General features: G+C 40.5%; 1 protein-coding gene across 7 annotated transcripts in view; it reads right to left on the minus strand.

Moving 5' to 3' along the window:
• The window catches only part of syt14a (synaptotagmin XIVa), a gene marked incomplete at its 5' end in the record, with an annotated part of 45082 nt that overhangs the window by 5722 nt on the left and 24306 nt on the right, over positions 1 to 15054 (minus strand). For 4 of the 7 annotated variants that reach the window (XM_079635205.1, XM_079635206.1, XM_079635207.1 and 1 more), the window contains 3 exons: positions 844 to 1033; positions 2131 to 2580; positions 6551 to 6822. In XM_079635205.1, the coding sequence (XP_079491331.1) occupies positions 844 to 1033; positions 2131 to 2580; positions 6551 to 6822 (912 nt within the window). The remainder of the gene's footprint in view (positions 1 to 843; positions 1034 to 2130; positions 2581 to 6550; positions 6823 to 15054) is intronic. The other 3 variants (XM_079635208.1, XM_079635209.1, XM_079635204.1) reach the window with 1 other exon arrangement.

The raw sequence follows: 15054 nt of genomic DNA on the forward strand, positions 1-15054 counted from the left end.
ACATGTTTCACATGTTTTCTAAATCTTCATTCTGTATGGAATTTGACATTAATTTGCGCTCAAATTTTCCACAGATCAAACCTTCAGCATCCATGTAGAAGTATTCGCCAGTCTAACACCAAGGATCGATGATGAAACGAGGTCGCGATACAAAAGAAAGATGGATGAACAACGTCCGATGCTGATAAAGGTAGCCACAGAAAACTCACCTCGGATTATGTACACCTGCCCACCTATCAAGTGCTTTAGACAACAGAACAAACCGTCTGACAACAGGAGAGGAGTGACAGCGAGAGGGGATCGGCAGTCATCAGGGAGAAAGAGAGAGAATATCAACAACAGCAGGAGGAAAAGAGCAGGTAAAAAGGTTTGAAGGCTCAATGACATTAGGTCAGATGTGACGTGTTCATAAAGCACACAGCATCACTTCAGGTTAAGGGTCAATGCATAAGAGAGACATGCAGCCTTCATCACCATTTCATAACGCTGTCTGAATCTATGGGCTGAATATCGTCTAATGACATGGAGTTATGAGTGCTTTTTGAAGGCATAAAGCTCTTATATTGCACTCTTTGACTGAAGTGTGATGGAAGCTTTGGGAAGGTTAGGAGGTCATTTAGGGCAGCGTTTATCAGAAGGGTGATATGACAGAAAATTACAGAGCGAGAAAGAAAGAGGGAACATACGGTTACGGGCACCTTTGGGGTCAAAGGTGAGAGGTGACACGTTTTGATCCTGAAATCCTTATATAATGTGATACAGGAAATACAAAGACACATTTGTTGGTGAAGTGCTCTGGAACGGCTATCTAAAGCAATCATGTTGAGCAGCTCTTGGACTCACTGGGAGGTTTATTTGCCGTCAGGTTTTTAAAGTGGCTTCCTTTGATGACCTCCACAGAGAGTCGTCCTGTAGTGGCGTTGTACACAAGCCCCAGCAGGATCTCTGGAGCCGCCCCCTGACCGGCAGACGGGAACGACGAGGCCGTCTCACTGCACGACACGTCTGACACGCTCGCCTGAGAGTCACTGCCCTGGGTCACAAATCATTTTAGTTTAACATTTACAAAGTTTTTACAGAATATATAGATTTGTTAGCATTATAATATTAGATCAAATGTTGCATCTGTTATCATAGTTAATGCACCGTGACATTTTTTTTATTAACATTAACAGAGGTTAATAAATACTATAAGAATATATTGTTAATTTGTTAGTTTATGTTAGTTACTGTTTTAACTAATGTTGACCTTATTGCAGTGTTACCTATTATTTTATTATTTGTTTCAATATACATTTAAGATTTGTCAATGTTTTTCAAAGAAGCCGTTTATGCTAATCAAGGCTGCATTTATTTGATCAAAAATACAGTAAAACATTAATATTGTAAAAAATAATTGTTTTCTATTTGTTTTCTATTGTCACTTTTTAAGGGTGAGCAAAATCACACAGTTTTTGTGTGTGTCCCTTTAAATGCAAATGATACATCTCCCTTTGCTTTGAACTTTTGAGCATCGTTATTATCTGATATCTTTGAACTTTTAATATCCTTTATAATAAAATGTGTTCCTGTGAAATTTCAGCATCATTACTCCAGTCTTCAGTGCCTTCAGAAATCATTCTATGATTTGATGCTCAAGAAACATTTCTTAATATTATCAATGTATTCATTTTTTTTAAAGAAAAAAAAGTTACTGACAAAATTAAGATCTTGCAAATTTTATAAAAAAATATCTTTTTGATATTTATATAAAATATCATTATGATATATATATTATTTTATTAAAGAGGTGCTTGATTATGATTTCACTTTTCTAACTTTAGTTAGTGTGTAATGTTCCTGTTTGAGCATAAACAACATCTGCAAAGTTACGATGCTCAAAAGTTCAAAGCAAAGGGAGATGTAACATTTGCATTTAAAGGGACACACACACAAAAACGGTGTGTTTTTGCTCACCCTTAAAAAGTGACAATTTTAACATGCTATATAAAAATATATGTGGAGTATTTTGAACTAAAACTTCACATACACACTCTGGGGACATAAAATATTTATTTTACATCTTGTGAAAAGGATAGAAAGAAGTGTTTTTGTACATGACTTTAGTACATAATGTTTTATCACACTCACAGGTATGTTGCAGCAGGGGTCCAGTATGATGGGGACTGACATCTTGCCCTGCAGGTTGAGTTTGGTGAGGTAGAACACCTTCTCTCCGAGAGCCTTCTCCTTCTTCATCCTGCGGACGCTGTACAAGCGGAACCGGACGGCATAGTTCCCGATCATCTCCGACTCAATGTGGCTGAAGTGAAATGTCTCTGTAAAGACGGGGCAGGGGCCACGCTGGATGATGGTTTTTGCCCTCTGCTTTTTGGTGGGCAGCAGCACTAGATGCACCTGCCAGGAGATGTTACCCGTGCGTTTGAGAGAAGGAATGTCCGTCAGTGCTGTTATCGTGACGGACAGACGCTGGTCAGACGAATCATGGTTGAAGATGACGTCGAGAGTTCCGTATTGAGCGAGAGGCTCAGGGTCATAACCTTTTGGAAGCTGAGCCACTGATCCACGTGCTGACAGATCCTAAAGAGATGAATGATAGAAAAACCCAGATATTTAGAGGGAGGAACAATTACCATCTGAGGCTTGATGTGGTGCACGATTAAGCTTCACAAAATAGAAAGAGGCTGCAAGGAAATAGCTAAAGCGTTGAAAATGTCCATTTTCACCATTAGGTCAATAACTAAGAAGTTTCAAATCAACTAAAGATGATACAAATCTGCCTGGAAGAGGACGTGTGAAAGTTTGAGTGGCCAAAGACTCTCCGAGGATAACAGATGGAGAATTGCAGAGATTAGTTGAGTCTTCTTGGGGTCAGAAAGCAAAATATTCCTTCTCACTCATCTGTAAACAAACTCCAGCATATTCAGTTGTCAGACACAACTAAAACTTCAAAAGGGACCAGATTTTATGTTCATATGAAACTAAACAAGAACAAAAAAACAGATGGGTTTGAAGCAAACAGGGATAAAAAGTACTCCATGCCCAAGGTTAAATATACTGCTGGATCTTTAATGTTGTGGGCCTTTAGCTGGAGGTCCTGGACATCTTGTTCAGATACATGGCATCATGGATTCTACCAAATACCAACAGATAAAAAATCAAAACCTGACTGCGTCTGCTAGAAATATTATAATGGGCCGTGTTTGGATCTTCCATCGATCCAAAAGACAAAACAAATGTAAAAATCAACACAAAAATGTGTCACTGAGCACAAAATTAAGCTTCTGCCATGACCATCCCAGTCCCCTGACCTGAACCCTATAGAAAATGAGTGGGCTGAACTGAAAAGAAGCAGCACCAACATGGATCTGGGAATCTGGAGAGATTCTGTATGGAGAAATGGTCTGCGATCTCTTGTCAGGTGTTCTCCAAACTCATCAGGCATTATAGGAGAAGCTGTTATCTTGGCAAAAGGAGGTTGCAAAAAGTATTTAATAAAAGGTGGCCAAAAATTATGGCCAACGTGTTTTGGAGAAAATCATTTATTTCATAATGTGATTTCTCCCCATTTCCAATTCTTTGACTTCAATGAAAGGTTAGATTTTAGAATTTTTTATTAAATGATAAATCAAAAAGGATAAACAATGCAAAATTTTTACAGCCATCTTTGATCATATTTATCAGGGATGCCAATAATTCTGACCACAACTGTATATAACAGCTTTAAATCCATAAAACAGACCAACCCGATCTCACCAAATGCGTCTATATAGCACGCAGTGTGTTTATCGTGTAATATATACGCGAAAATGAGTTTTTACGTGCATAGTATACGCATGGATAGCACATGGTTGGGTTTAGGGTGGGGTAGGGTGCGTGTGTATTATACGCTTGGGTAGGATTAGTGGTGTGGGGTGCGTGTGTATATCACGAAATTAAGTGCGTATCATATGCACGCGCAAAACTGCGTATCATATCCACGTAAAAACTCATTTTCGCGTATAAATTGCACGATAAACACACTGCGTGCTATAGAGACGCATTTGGGTGAGAACAGGCTGAACAGACAGTAAGGACATATTCGCTGATAGACGAAGATATTTCCAATGATTGATGGGTGAGATGAGATTTTCATTGCTATAACTCATATAGCAAAAGTTAGAATAAAAATGTGGCTCAGTACTGAACAATGAGTACTGCTGCATCACACTGCTGTAAACATATAAATTATTACGTAGGTGTCTACAGCACATACATAATGAATTATGCAGGCGTTTGTGCATGCATCTGTGTTTGAATGCATGTGACGTTCAGTTAATGAAATCATGAAAATTCTTCAGCAAATCACACATGACAGCAATGCCCTAAAAAAACAACTTTAAAAAAGACCAATCAAAATGAGCTTTCTGCTGGAAAACAGTTTTTGAATGAATAAGCAAGGAAGCAACATGTCTTTTTAAACAAAGGGGGCTGGTCAGATTACACTGGTCTACAATTTTCTCGTCTGCTTCAGAGATAAAACGTGCTTTTTATTATGTATTTTGATGTGCTGAATTTAAATATGTCAATTAACTGATTGGCTACTGTTTTCAAGATATTTAAGTTATTATATTTTAAGTTTATGCATATTGTTTAGATACCTGTCATCTTTCCTGTTTATGTAAGACTTTAAACATCGGCAAAAAGGTTATATAAATCAAATTTATTATGAAACAAAAGGCAAAAAAACGATTATGTACATAGTTTAGTCCTATTCAGGTGCTTCTTGGCTTGTTATCTTGTATTCATTAAATCAAGCGTAGCGTCAGTTCTGGCAGGTCACGTTAGTCTACTCGCATCAGCTGACTCTCAGCTGATCCACGTCTACCTATAGCAATACAACGCCTATCACTGCATACATATATAAGATCCTTCAATATTATCAGCAGCTATCGCGTTTCTCAGGAGCCGATTACCCTCCTCCATCCCCAGCTCCTCCTCTCGTCCAGTCAGGATTTGGCATTCTGATTCCCCTCGAATCAGAATAAATTCTCGAATTATGTTGTACTTTAAAATATACTGCAATACATTTATGTTGGTTCTGTTCTGTTTACCCTAAGGGGGGTTATTGCTGCTCTCCCTGCTCTTATCCATGCTAGGCTGGGAGTCCAGAACGGAACCATTCCGCCAATCCTAACTGTATGCTAATTGTCAATCGTATTTGACGACAGTGGTCCAGACAGAAATGGAGTGTCTCTTTTCACTGTCCAGCAATAGTCTGCAAACACTGATGGCCTCAATTTGAAGTTATCTGCACTGTTCAAAAAGGCATCTCTGCTCACTTTGGCTAAACAGAAATGTGTCCCTTTGCAAAATCAAACACTGACAAATAAAACTCAGTTCCTGGAGGGCCACAGACCTGCACAGTTTAGCTTCAACCCTAAGTAAACACACCTGATCCAGCTCATCGAGTCCTTCAGGCTTATTTGAAAACAACAGGTATGCGTGTTGGAGCAGGGTTGAAACTAAACTCTGTAGGGCTCTGGCCCTCCAGGAACTGAGTTTTGTGTTTCCCAAAAGCAATGTTAGCCAATTATGGTCGCAAGTTCCATCGTTATGAGGATAGTTCAATGAGTCGGTGTGCCAATGAACATTGGCATGAGTTTTGTTTTACGGGAAGAAAAACAAACGAGAAAAAAAAGAACATGGGTGATCTTCTTTCTTAATACTCCACTTTCATGGCATGTTTGTGGATGCCAAGTTTCAGCTATAAAAGCACGCAACATCTGGTTGGTGAAGCTTGCTCGCTCTCATTGGCTACTGCACGCAGAGGCAGCCCGATGAAGAGTCAAAAATCAAAAACACGTTAGATATTTACGATTTGGGATTGTGCGGGCTCCAACGCGATCGGGAGCAGTAAAATAATCGTAATGACACCACATAATTGAGGACTTGTTAGCAAACTCGGTTGCAAGAAGCCTCGAATCGGGCCACGTGCCCCAGATCGTTGGGGTTGCAAATCAGGCCCAAAATCTGGCTTAAAATCTTCAAGTGTGTGACCAGCACTTTACAGTACAGTCGTTGTACGGGAAATACACCACTGTATGATTTCTAGAGCTGATATAGGGAAATTTGTTTGTTAAGATTGCATCATCCATGCCTTCTGGCATAACATGATACAATAATATCATGAATGATGCAATACCAGCTTCAGATTGCATCATTCATTGTTTTGCCTAAAAAGCAAGTACTGTCCAAACCCATTCATAGGTTTATTAAATCCAGTCAAATATGTATTTGAATCATTTCGGGTTTAAATTGAGATCCCTTTTCTTCATAACTCACATATCCTCCGCCATTCAAATCAAGGGTCATATATAATGACCTAATAGCATATCTTAAAAACTAGAGCCAATCAACAGTTTTAAGCATAATTTTCGTTCTCAGTGAATTAGAATTCGCTTGATTAGTTGATCAGAAAGTTTATCTACATATATTTCATAATCATTTTGGCTGTAGACCAGTGTTATTGTAGGTAAGTGTTTTGGTACTTCTTTGCTCAAACACTCACCTCTGGGCTGAGTACAGCTGTGCTGTCGCTGGGTACATCTTCTTCATAGCCCTTGTTAAGGAAACTCTCTGTTTCCTGTGCTTCACTGACCTCGCTTGGACATTTCCCATAGCTGTGTCTAGGGCTCTCGCTCCCATGGGAAAGGTCGCATTTGGCATCGCCCAGGTCAGAGGGTGTGCACGACATACGTGGTGACCCATCCTCATCCTGATAGGGCGGAGGCTGCAGCTCGTCCAATGGCGGAGTCCGCCTCATCCGCTGGATACAGTTTACTGATGTAGGGCAAAGTGAAAGAGATGCATTTAGTGTTATTTAGCTCAATGATCTCAATGCACAATATCAAAAAGTTAAAGTGTAGGACATGAAATTGCTTAGAAAGTGCATGCGTTGGAGTGACAATATGACATTATATTAAGTTTAGATTTATGCTCAATGGCAGAATGATCTCAGAAACTCTAATTCATGTGTCACTCCTACATGAGACCGAAACTGAAGCCTTTGTGTCTTTAGCAGCAGACATCACGACCTAGGCTTGTAATTTATGATACAGCGTTTATGGTATTCAAAGGACCCTGGTAAAGTCTAAGAAAAGAGTGGTTCTTTGAAACCCCTTTAGCTCAACTTAAGAAAATGACAAAACTTGGTTTTACACACAGTGTAGACATATTCCTTACACCCGCATCTTCATAACTGATTCAGTTGTCCTTCAAGAGATACATATCACTGAATGTGATCAATTAAACAAATCGGTGTTTCTCATTTTAGATGTAGAAAATCAAGGACATTTGAGGATATACTGATGCTGCTAGTGGCTTTATGAGAATCTGAAATTGAAATAAATGGCAAAGCGTGCTGTGATTTACCTGCATACTCTACAATATAAACTGCTCTGTAAAGAGAATGAACCAAGTGGCTGTTGCCATAGTAACATGCTACTGGCTAGGACAGGAAGATTTAGCGATCTCATAAATATAGTGCATTCTCTCTCACACACACACACACACACACACACACACACACACACACGCACACACACACACACACGCACACACACACACACACACACACACACACACACACACACACACACACACACACACACACACACACACACACACACACACACACACACACACACACACACACACACACACACACACACACACACACACACACACACACACACACACACACACACACACAGCAGTGTGGCTGGGATAAGTGGTTCTGACTATTTGGAAGAGACACCTCAGACATTGCTGATGCTGTGAATTTTCAAGTTAGTTATACGCTTTCTCGAAACGCTCCCTCAATTCATACATTTTAGTTTGCAGAGATATTTTTTATTATTTCTCATTTAATGTACCGTAATACTTTTCAATTAGCCTACTTTTTTGTACATTTTTCTCAATACTTAAATACTTAACCCTTACCAACTTTCAACTTGGCACAGCAGTAAATTTCACATTCAAAATGCACTACCAGTACCAACACACTTAATTTGTGTCTCAAATCAACTCATTCTTCCAAAACACTAGCAAGGGTTGCCAATCAACAAACACACTTTGTCACTCATCATTATTTTTACAAATGTACTTATTTGATTAGTGACCTAAAAGAGTGAAGAATCTGGAATATTCCTTACTTATTTTTAAATCATAACATTTCATTTCAATTTCAGAATCCTAAAATGGAAAAGCACCAAGGTATGGAACAGAAGATGAAAACTTAGAATCTAAGTTCACTTTTAATGAGGATGGAGGAAAAAACATCACTGTTTACAAAGATGGAAGAGCACGTCTGTTTGTCTTCCATGTCTCAATGTTGAATGACGTCTTTGATCATAAACTGCAGCATTTTTAACCTCAGGCTATGAACAAGAGCAAGAGAAAATGTCTGTCTATGTGCATGAGAGAGTGTGCCCTCTATCTCTATGATGTTTTGATCAACTATCATGTCAGACATCTCTCATGATTCAGTTTGATCTGAATGTCAGTAAAGATGCCATAATATTCAGTATTGAGGACATCACTGAGTAACATGACAGTAACAGCTTGGTTAACTTGATTATCTGTGGGTCATGGACCGAACAAGCTCCTTCCTCAGAATGGCAATGCTAATGCACACACAAGTATTATAACCCTCTTTGGTTCCAACAACAAACACTCTGCTCATTTGTTATGTATGAGTGTAAGAATGTGAGTATGTGTGCAAAACAGTATGGGTTTGAGTTTTTTATGTACTTGTGAGTATTCAAGCAACATGAGTGTGTGAGTGTATATGTAAATGCGTGTGTGTGCGTGTTAGCGCCTCATGTATTATACAGATGGCCTGAGGCTACAGCCTCTCCTGCCTCCAGGAAAACAGCTCAAGAGAAAAGCGTGCAGCTCGATCTGTCTCTCTGTGCAGTAGTTCACAGGAGCAGAGGGTGAAATCAGAGAGAGATATCCACCAGCTTCCTGCTTTTTTCTTTCTGAAAGCGATTCCCTTTGACACATTTTCATTCTTTCTCCTCATCATCATCATCCATTATCTTCCTGCTCTGAGCATCTGCAATGACTCCAGCAGGGAATTTGGCACGGAATGGAATAAAGACAAATGAATAGACAATTGGAAGTACGAAAAAAAACCTAATTATTTCTATTACTAATGATCATTGATCATCCGTTGATATAATATCAGACAATCATCTTCCTCCGAAACACAGAATAACATCTGATCTTCTCATGTTCCGTGTGGAGCAAAACAGAGCCAAGAACTCTCTTATTCGGTTCTCTCATCTTTCATCTTAAGCAAGGAGAAAAAAAATGTTCTGGCTTATTATGCCCATATGTTTTCTTCTTGAAATGTCCAAATTCACTTGATATCTGATATACTCATGATCTTAAACCCTTTGCTCTCTGTAAGAATCACTCCTGCCAGAGAAAGAACAACCCACGGTCATTTTTATTGAAAACAGGTTTCATTCAGATTTTTCTACCGTGTCTGTACGGAGTGTTCTTCAAATAAAGAACACTCAGATGTCAAACATCCCTAAGCAGAGGATTTGTAGTTGAGCAGCGCCATCTGGTGGTTTTATTTGGGTTTTAATCTATTTGCTCTGCCTACAAAGCTGGCAAAAAGTTATCAAAAGAATTTTGATCTTTTGAACTGTTTAGGAGATACAATTCTTCATGTGTCTGATATGACCCAGTATGCCCATTATGCCTGGATCTTGTGTGGACAGTACAAACTTCTCAAAACTTTGAGCTGCAAATCTTCACAATCATTTGACATAGTCCTATCCATGCATCTACAGTAAATTTACAAGTTGAATATGAGTCCACACATACACCACATATATTTTGATCAAACCCTAGCTTTTAGTGGAGATTCAAGAGGGACTTTGCTACAAAAATCTCATCATAAGATATGTTTCAATTGAATCGCTATTCATTCAAATGGACCATTGGTTTTTGGACCCCGAAGATTGTCGCTTGCGGCTATATTGTTTATTTTTTAAAAGATAATAATACTTTTATTCAGCAAGGATGCAATAAACTGATCAAAAGTGACAGTGGAGACATTTATAATGTTATACAATCTTGTTAATTTACTAATCATCAAAGAATCCTGAAAAAAAAGTATCACAGTTTCCAGAAATATATTAAGCAGCACAACTGTTTTTAACAGCTCATGGCAGAGTCAATGGAGCGAGGAGCAATGGTGGAGACTTGGCTGACAGGGATAAAGCAGATGGTCCTGGAGGCCGAGGCGAAGCCACAGCGATGAGCATCCGAGGTGGAGCAAGTCTGCCTGAGGGCCGAGGTGGAGCTGGTGGGACTGAGGGCCGAGGTGGAGCCGTAGAGAAAGAGGAGCCAGACGTAGCGAACGGGTGGAGAGATGGAGCACAGTAGGCGGCTTGTAAGTCCATGGAGCAGACAGGGAGACGTCTGACTAAGGCGGAGCCGGAGGAATGAGGAAGCCCAGTGGTGCCGCAAGGAAGATGGTATCTGGTGGAGTCGAGGGAGGGAGGAGCCAAGGCAGAACCGACAAGACAACGGACCGAGGTGGAGTGACAGGATCAGTGGCTGGAGGTGGAGATGGGGGATCCTCTTGCCTGGGCGACGCTGGAGAACTGAGGACTCCGCACAGTGAATTGGTGTCAGAGGAGGAGTCGAGGGGCTGAAGTGAACAAGCGGAGGCGGGGCTGACAGACTGGCTGACTTTGGAAGAGGAAGTGGGAGAGGAAAATTGGGTGGGAACTCCAGAGACCCAGGAGACTTCATGCTGGACGGGACCAGCGGGGATGGGAGAAACAGGAATTTATCCTCTTCCAAATCAAAGCTTCCACAAGCAACCCCAGAGGGACAGACGATGTAGCCAGCTCACGTATGGATACCAGCTTTCGCGAGGCTTGGGCTCCGGGGCGATGGCTGGCTCGGTCCTCCTTTCAGGATCTGGCTTGTAAATTGCAGCTCGCTCGAGCTCTCTGTCTATGGTAGGTTCTGGCATACGCTCTGTACTGGGACCCGCAGTTTACCAGCACTCACTCAACAAACTCTGCGGAAGTTTCTCGAGGACCAACACTGGGCAGGCGGGCCTATATGCACTTGTTTAAGCTGGTATACATGAAGGCGCACAAGGAGAGATCAGGAAAATGAGTTTGGCTCGCCCGATGGAGAAATCCACGGATGTGGTCCTTGAGGCACTGATCTTAGCATACAGTTTGGATTGGCACTATGGTTCTGTTCTGGGCAAGAACTCCCTGCACATCCATGCAGCCTAGCATGGATAAGAGGAGGGAGAGCAGCAATAACCCCCCTTAGGGTAAACAGAACTAACATAAATGTATTGCAGATATCATTCATTCAAGATTTTAAAGTACAACATAATTAGAGAATTTATTTTGATTCGAGGGGGATCAATGCCAAATCCTGACGGGACGAGAGGAGGAGCTGGGGATGGAGGAGGGTAAACAGCTCCTGAGAAACGTGACAGCTGCTGATAATATTGAAGGAGCTTATATATGTATACAGTGATAGGCGTCATATTCCTATACAGTAGGAGACGTGAGAGTCAGCTGATGCGAGCTTGACTAACGTAAACTGCCAGAACTGACGCTACGCTTCATTTATTCTGTAATGCGTTGGTGTTGGAGAGCAACACACACCACAGGAATGTAAAACCAAGGTAATCTTTAATAATAAACAAAACAAACACATATAGATTTAGATTAGCCTTTATTGTCTCCTGACGGAGAAATTCATCTTGGGCATTCGAGATAACAGATGCAACACAAAAATACATAACACATAACATGATTTACCCACACATAATTTACCATAATCTACCTACACACCACCCCCATCCATCCCCCCCCCCCCCCCCCCCCACATCCTACTCCTAGCACTTTCTATTAACACATGCTGTGGTCAGTAGCCTCTTTATCTCCTTGCAGCTAACCCACACACCCTATTTGTTGTTATTCAATATTTTTATAGAGAGTGGTACAAATGAAAATTTAAACCTATTCATTCTGCAGTTTGGTAACCTGTACCTTCTGCCCGAGGGCATCATCTCATACTCACTGTAAAGGACATGATTCGGATCACTAGTGATTTTTAAACTCTGTTTCCTCACCGCCTCCTCAAAAAGCTCATTAAGAGTAGTTGGTGGCACTTGTCCAATTATTTTTCCCGCCCTTTTAATCAGTATTTGGAGCTGTGTTTTTAGTTTAACTGACAGGTTACCAAACCAAGCTACAATACCATATCGGACAATAGACTCAATAGCTGCCTTATAAAACAATAGCATAATATCTTTGTCAACACCATGAACTCTTAGTCTTCTTAAAAAATATAGACGCTGACATATTTTTGAGGAAACGTACTCTACTTGATGTGACCACTTTAAATGTTTATCTAATTGAATTCCTAAATATTTATATGTTGTTACTTGTTCAATTGGTACTCCTTCAATTAGAATAGGGCTTTGATCGCCTATAGACCTAGGGTCAAAAATCATTTCTTTGGTTTTATTAACATTAAGGAGCAAGTTATGCTTATTGCACCACTTCACCATCTCCTCTATCTCCTGTGTGTAAATACCAATGTCTAAATTGTTGTAGAGTAAACTAAGTATGACCGTATCATCTGAAAATTTAATAATATAATTATTCCTATCGATATTTCTGCATTCATTTGTGTATATTATAAAAAGTAAGGGCGAGCTTACACAGCCCTGAGGGGCACCTGTACTTATGCTAATCATATCAGAAAGAGTGGAGTTAACTCTCACCTGCTGCTTCCTTTCTGTCAGGAAAGAACCATACCATTTGATAATGAAGGGGTTCACTTCCATCTGATATAGTTTACTTAACATTGTCTGCGGAAGAATACAATTAAATGCAGAACTAAAATCCATAAATAATAAACGAACATAACCTGATGGTTTTTCCAAGTGCTTTAAAATGGAGTGTACAGTTGTAATTAAAGCATCATCAGTACCCCTGCCATTATTATAAGCAAATTGGTACGGATCCAAGAGATGCTGTACCTCACTCCTTAATTTACCAACCATTATACGTTCTAATGACTTCATCACTATAGAAGTCAGCGCCACTGGTCTATAGTCATCATTTTGCTGTGGGCATGGTTTTTTGGGCAACGGAATGACAACTGATGTCTTCCAGATGGTGGGAATGGTACATGTATCCACAGAAAATTGAAATAAGGGGCACCAAGCCGGAGTTAGCTCATCCGAAAATGTTTTCAAAATAAAAGATGAAATACCATCAGGTCCACTAGCCTTATTCCTATTCAGCTTTTTAAAAACTACGGTGACATCTTTCGGTTTAATTATTATTCTATCCTGTATTGGGTCACATGGTATTGACATAGACAACTCTCTGCAGCAGGTCACATTTGTTTCACAATTCAAATCAAAACGTTTATAAAAGATGTTAAGATCATTAGCCTTATCCAAATCATTCTCCACATTTAATTCCTTCTGACTTGAGTTCATATTAGTAATTTCTTTCACCGTGTCCCACAGTTTTTTTGGGTTATTCGTTGAAAAAGCTTCCCGAACTCGTGTGCTGTGTTCCTCTCGCGCCTTCTTCAGTTTCCCCCTCAGGTCTTTTTGTATTGATCTTAGTTCCATCAAATCATTATTCCGGAATGCTTGTTTTTTCCTCCTAATCAGATGTTTAATTTCAGGAGTTATATAGTCTTTATTGTTAGGATATATAGTGATCGTCTTTTTCGGCACAACAGTATCAACACAAAAATGGATATACCCTGTTATTGTTTCCGCAATATTGTCAATATCGTTGTCCTTATAAAAGACATCCCAGTCTGTGGCCAGAAAACATCCACTCAACGTCTCCTTGCTCTCCTCCTGCCACACACTGACAGTTTTTGAGACGGGTTTGCTTTTTTTAATGGCACACTTAAAGGTAGGGATCAGATGGATGATGTTATGATCCGAGTTTGAGAGGGGGGGTTTAATTCTGGCAGCATATGCATCTTTAATGTTGCCATAACATTTATCTAGCGTCCTATTCTTACGTGTGCTGTTTTTAACATATTGCTGGAAACCAGGAAGAGATAGCTCCAGTTTACAATGGTTGAAGTCTCCGAGAACAAATATAGGGGAATCTGGTTTATCTTTTAGCTGCTGATGGACACAGTCCGCTACACGTGAAGCTGCTCTAGGTGCGTTCCCACTGGGCGGGATATATACAGAGCATAAGAAGATGTTCCCATAGTCTCTAGGTAAATAAAAAGGTCTCAAACTCATGCAAATAAGTTCAAGATCTGGAGTACACACCCTGTATTTTATCGTATAATTATTGCACCAAGAGTCATTAATATAAACACAGATCCCACCCCCCCTCATCTTCCCCGAGTCATTGTTTCTGTCCATACGCACACATGAGAAGCCTCGTACCTGCACCAATGAGTCTGGAAAATCCTCTTGTAACCAGGTCTCTGTGTAAATCATTAGGCATGATTCGCGATATTCATTACAGGCGTTTGTATTAAGCCTCAACTCCTCCATCTTATTCCTTAGGGAGCGAACATTGCCAAAGAGTATAGACGGCAGCGGCGGCCTTGTGCCCCTTCGGCGAAGGCGAAGTTTAATGCCGCCCCTCCTCCCTCGTTTCCGCGGCCGGTTACCTCCGCGCTGTCGTAACAGCTCCTCCGGAACATGGTCTAACAAGCCCGGTTCTGGTGTTACTTTCCTCCTCAAGGACAACAGCCAGTCTCTGCCATACTCCCGCGGCGTCTGCTCATTTCCTTCGGCGAGTGTGGTGACATCATATTGTAAGCGGGTGCAAAAGGTTGTTGTAATTAGTAACAGCAGTAGCAGCCATACTCCGGTTACTCTCTTTCCCATCGTAACTTCTCTTCCTTGTTCACTTCTTCCTTATTCAGCAAGACCACAGCAGCACTTCAACACGCTTAACATAGACTTGACGAATTTGACGAACTTAACCTAGACAACTTAGACAACCACAT

Source organism: Phoxinus phoxinus, assembly GCF_949152265.1.
Source record: "Phoxinus phoxinus genome assembly, chromosome: 14".
NCBI lineage: Eukaryota > Metazoa > Chordata > Actinopteri > Cypriniformes > Leuciscidae > Phoxinus > Phoxinus phoxinus.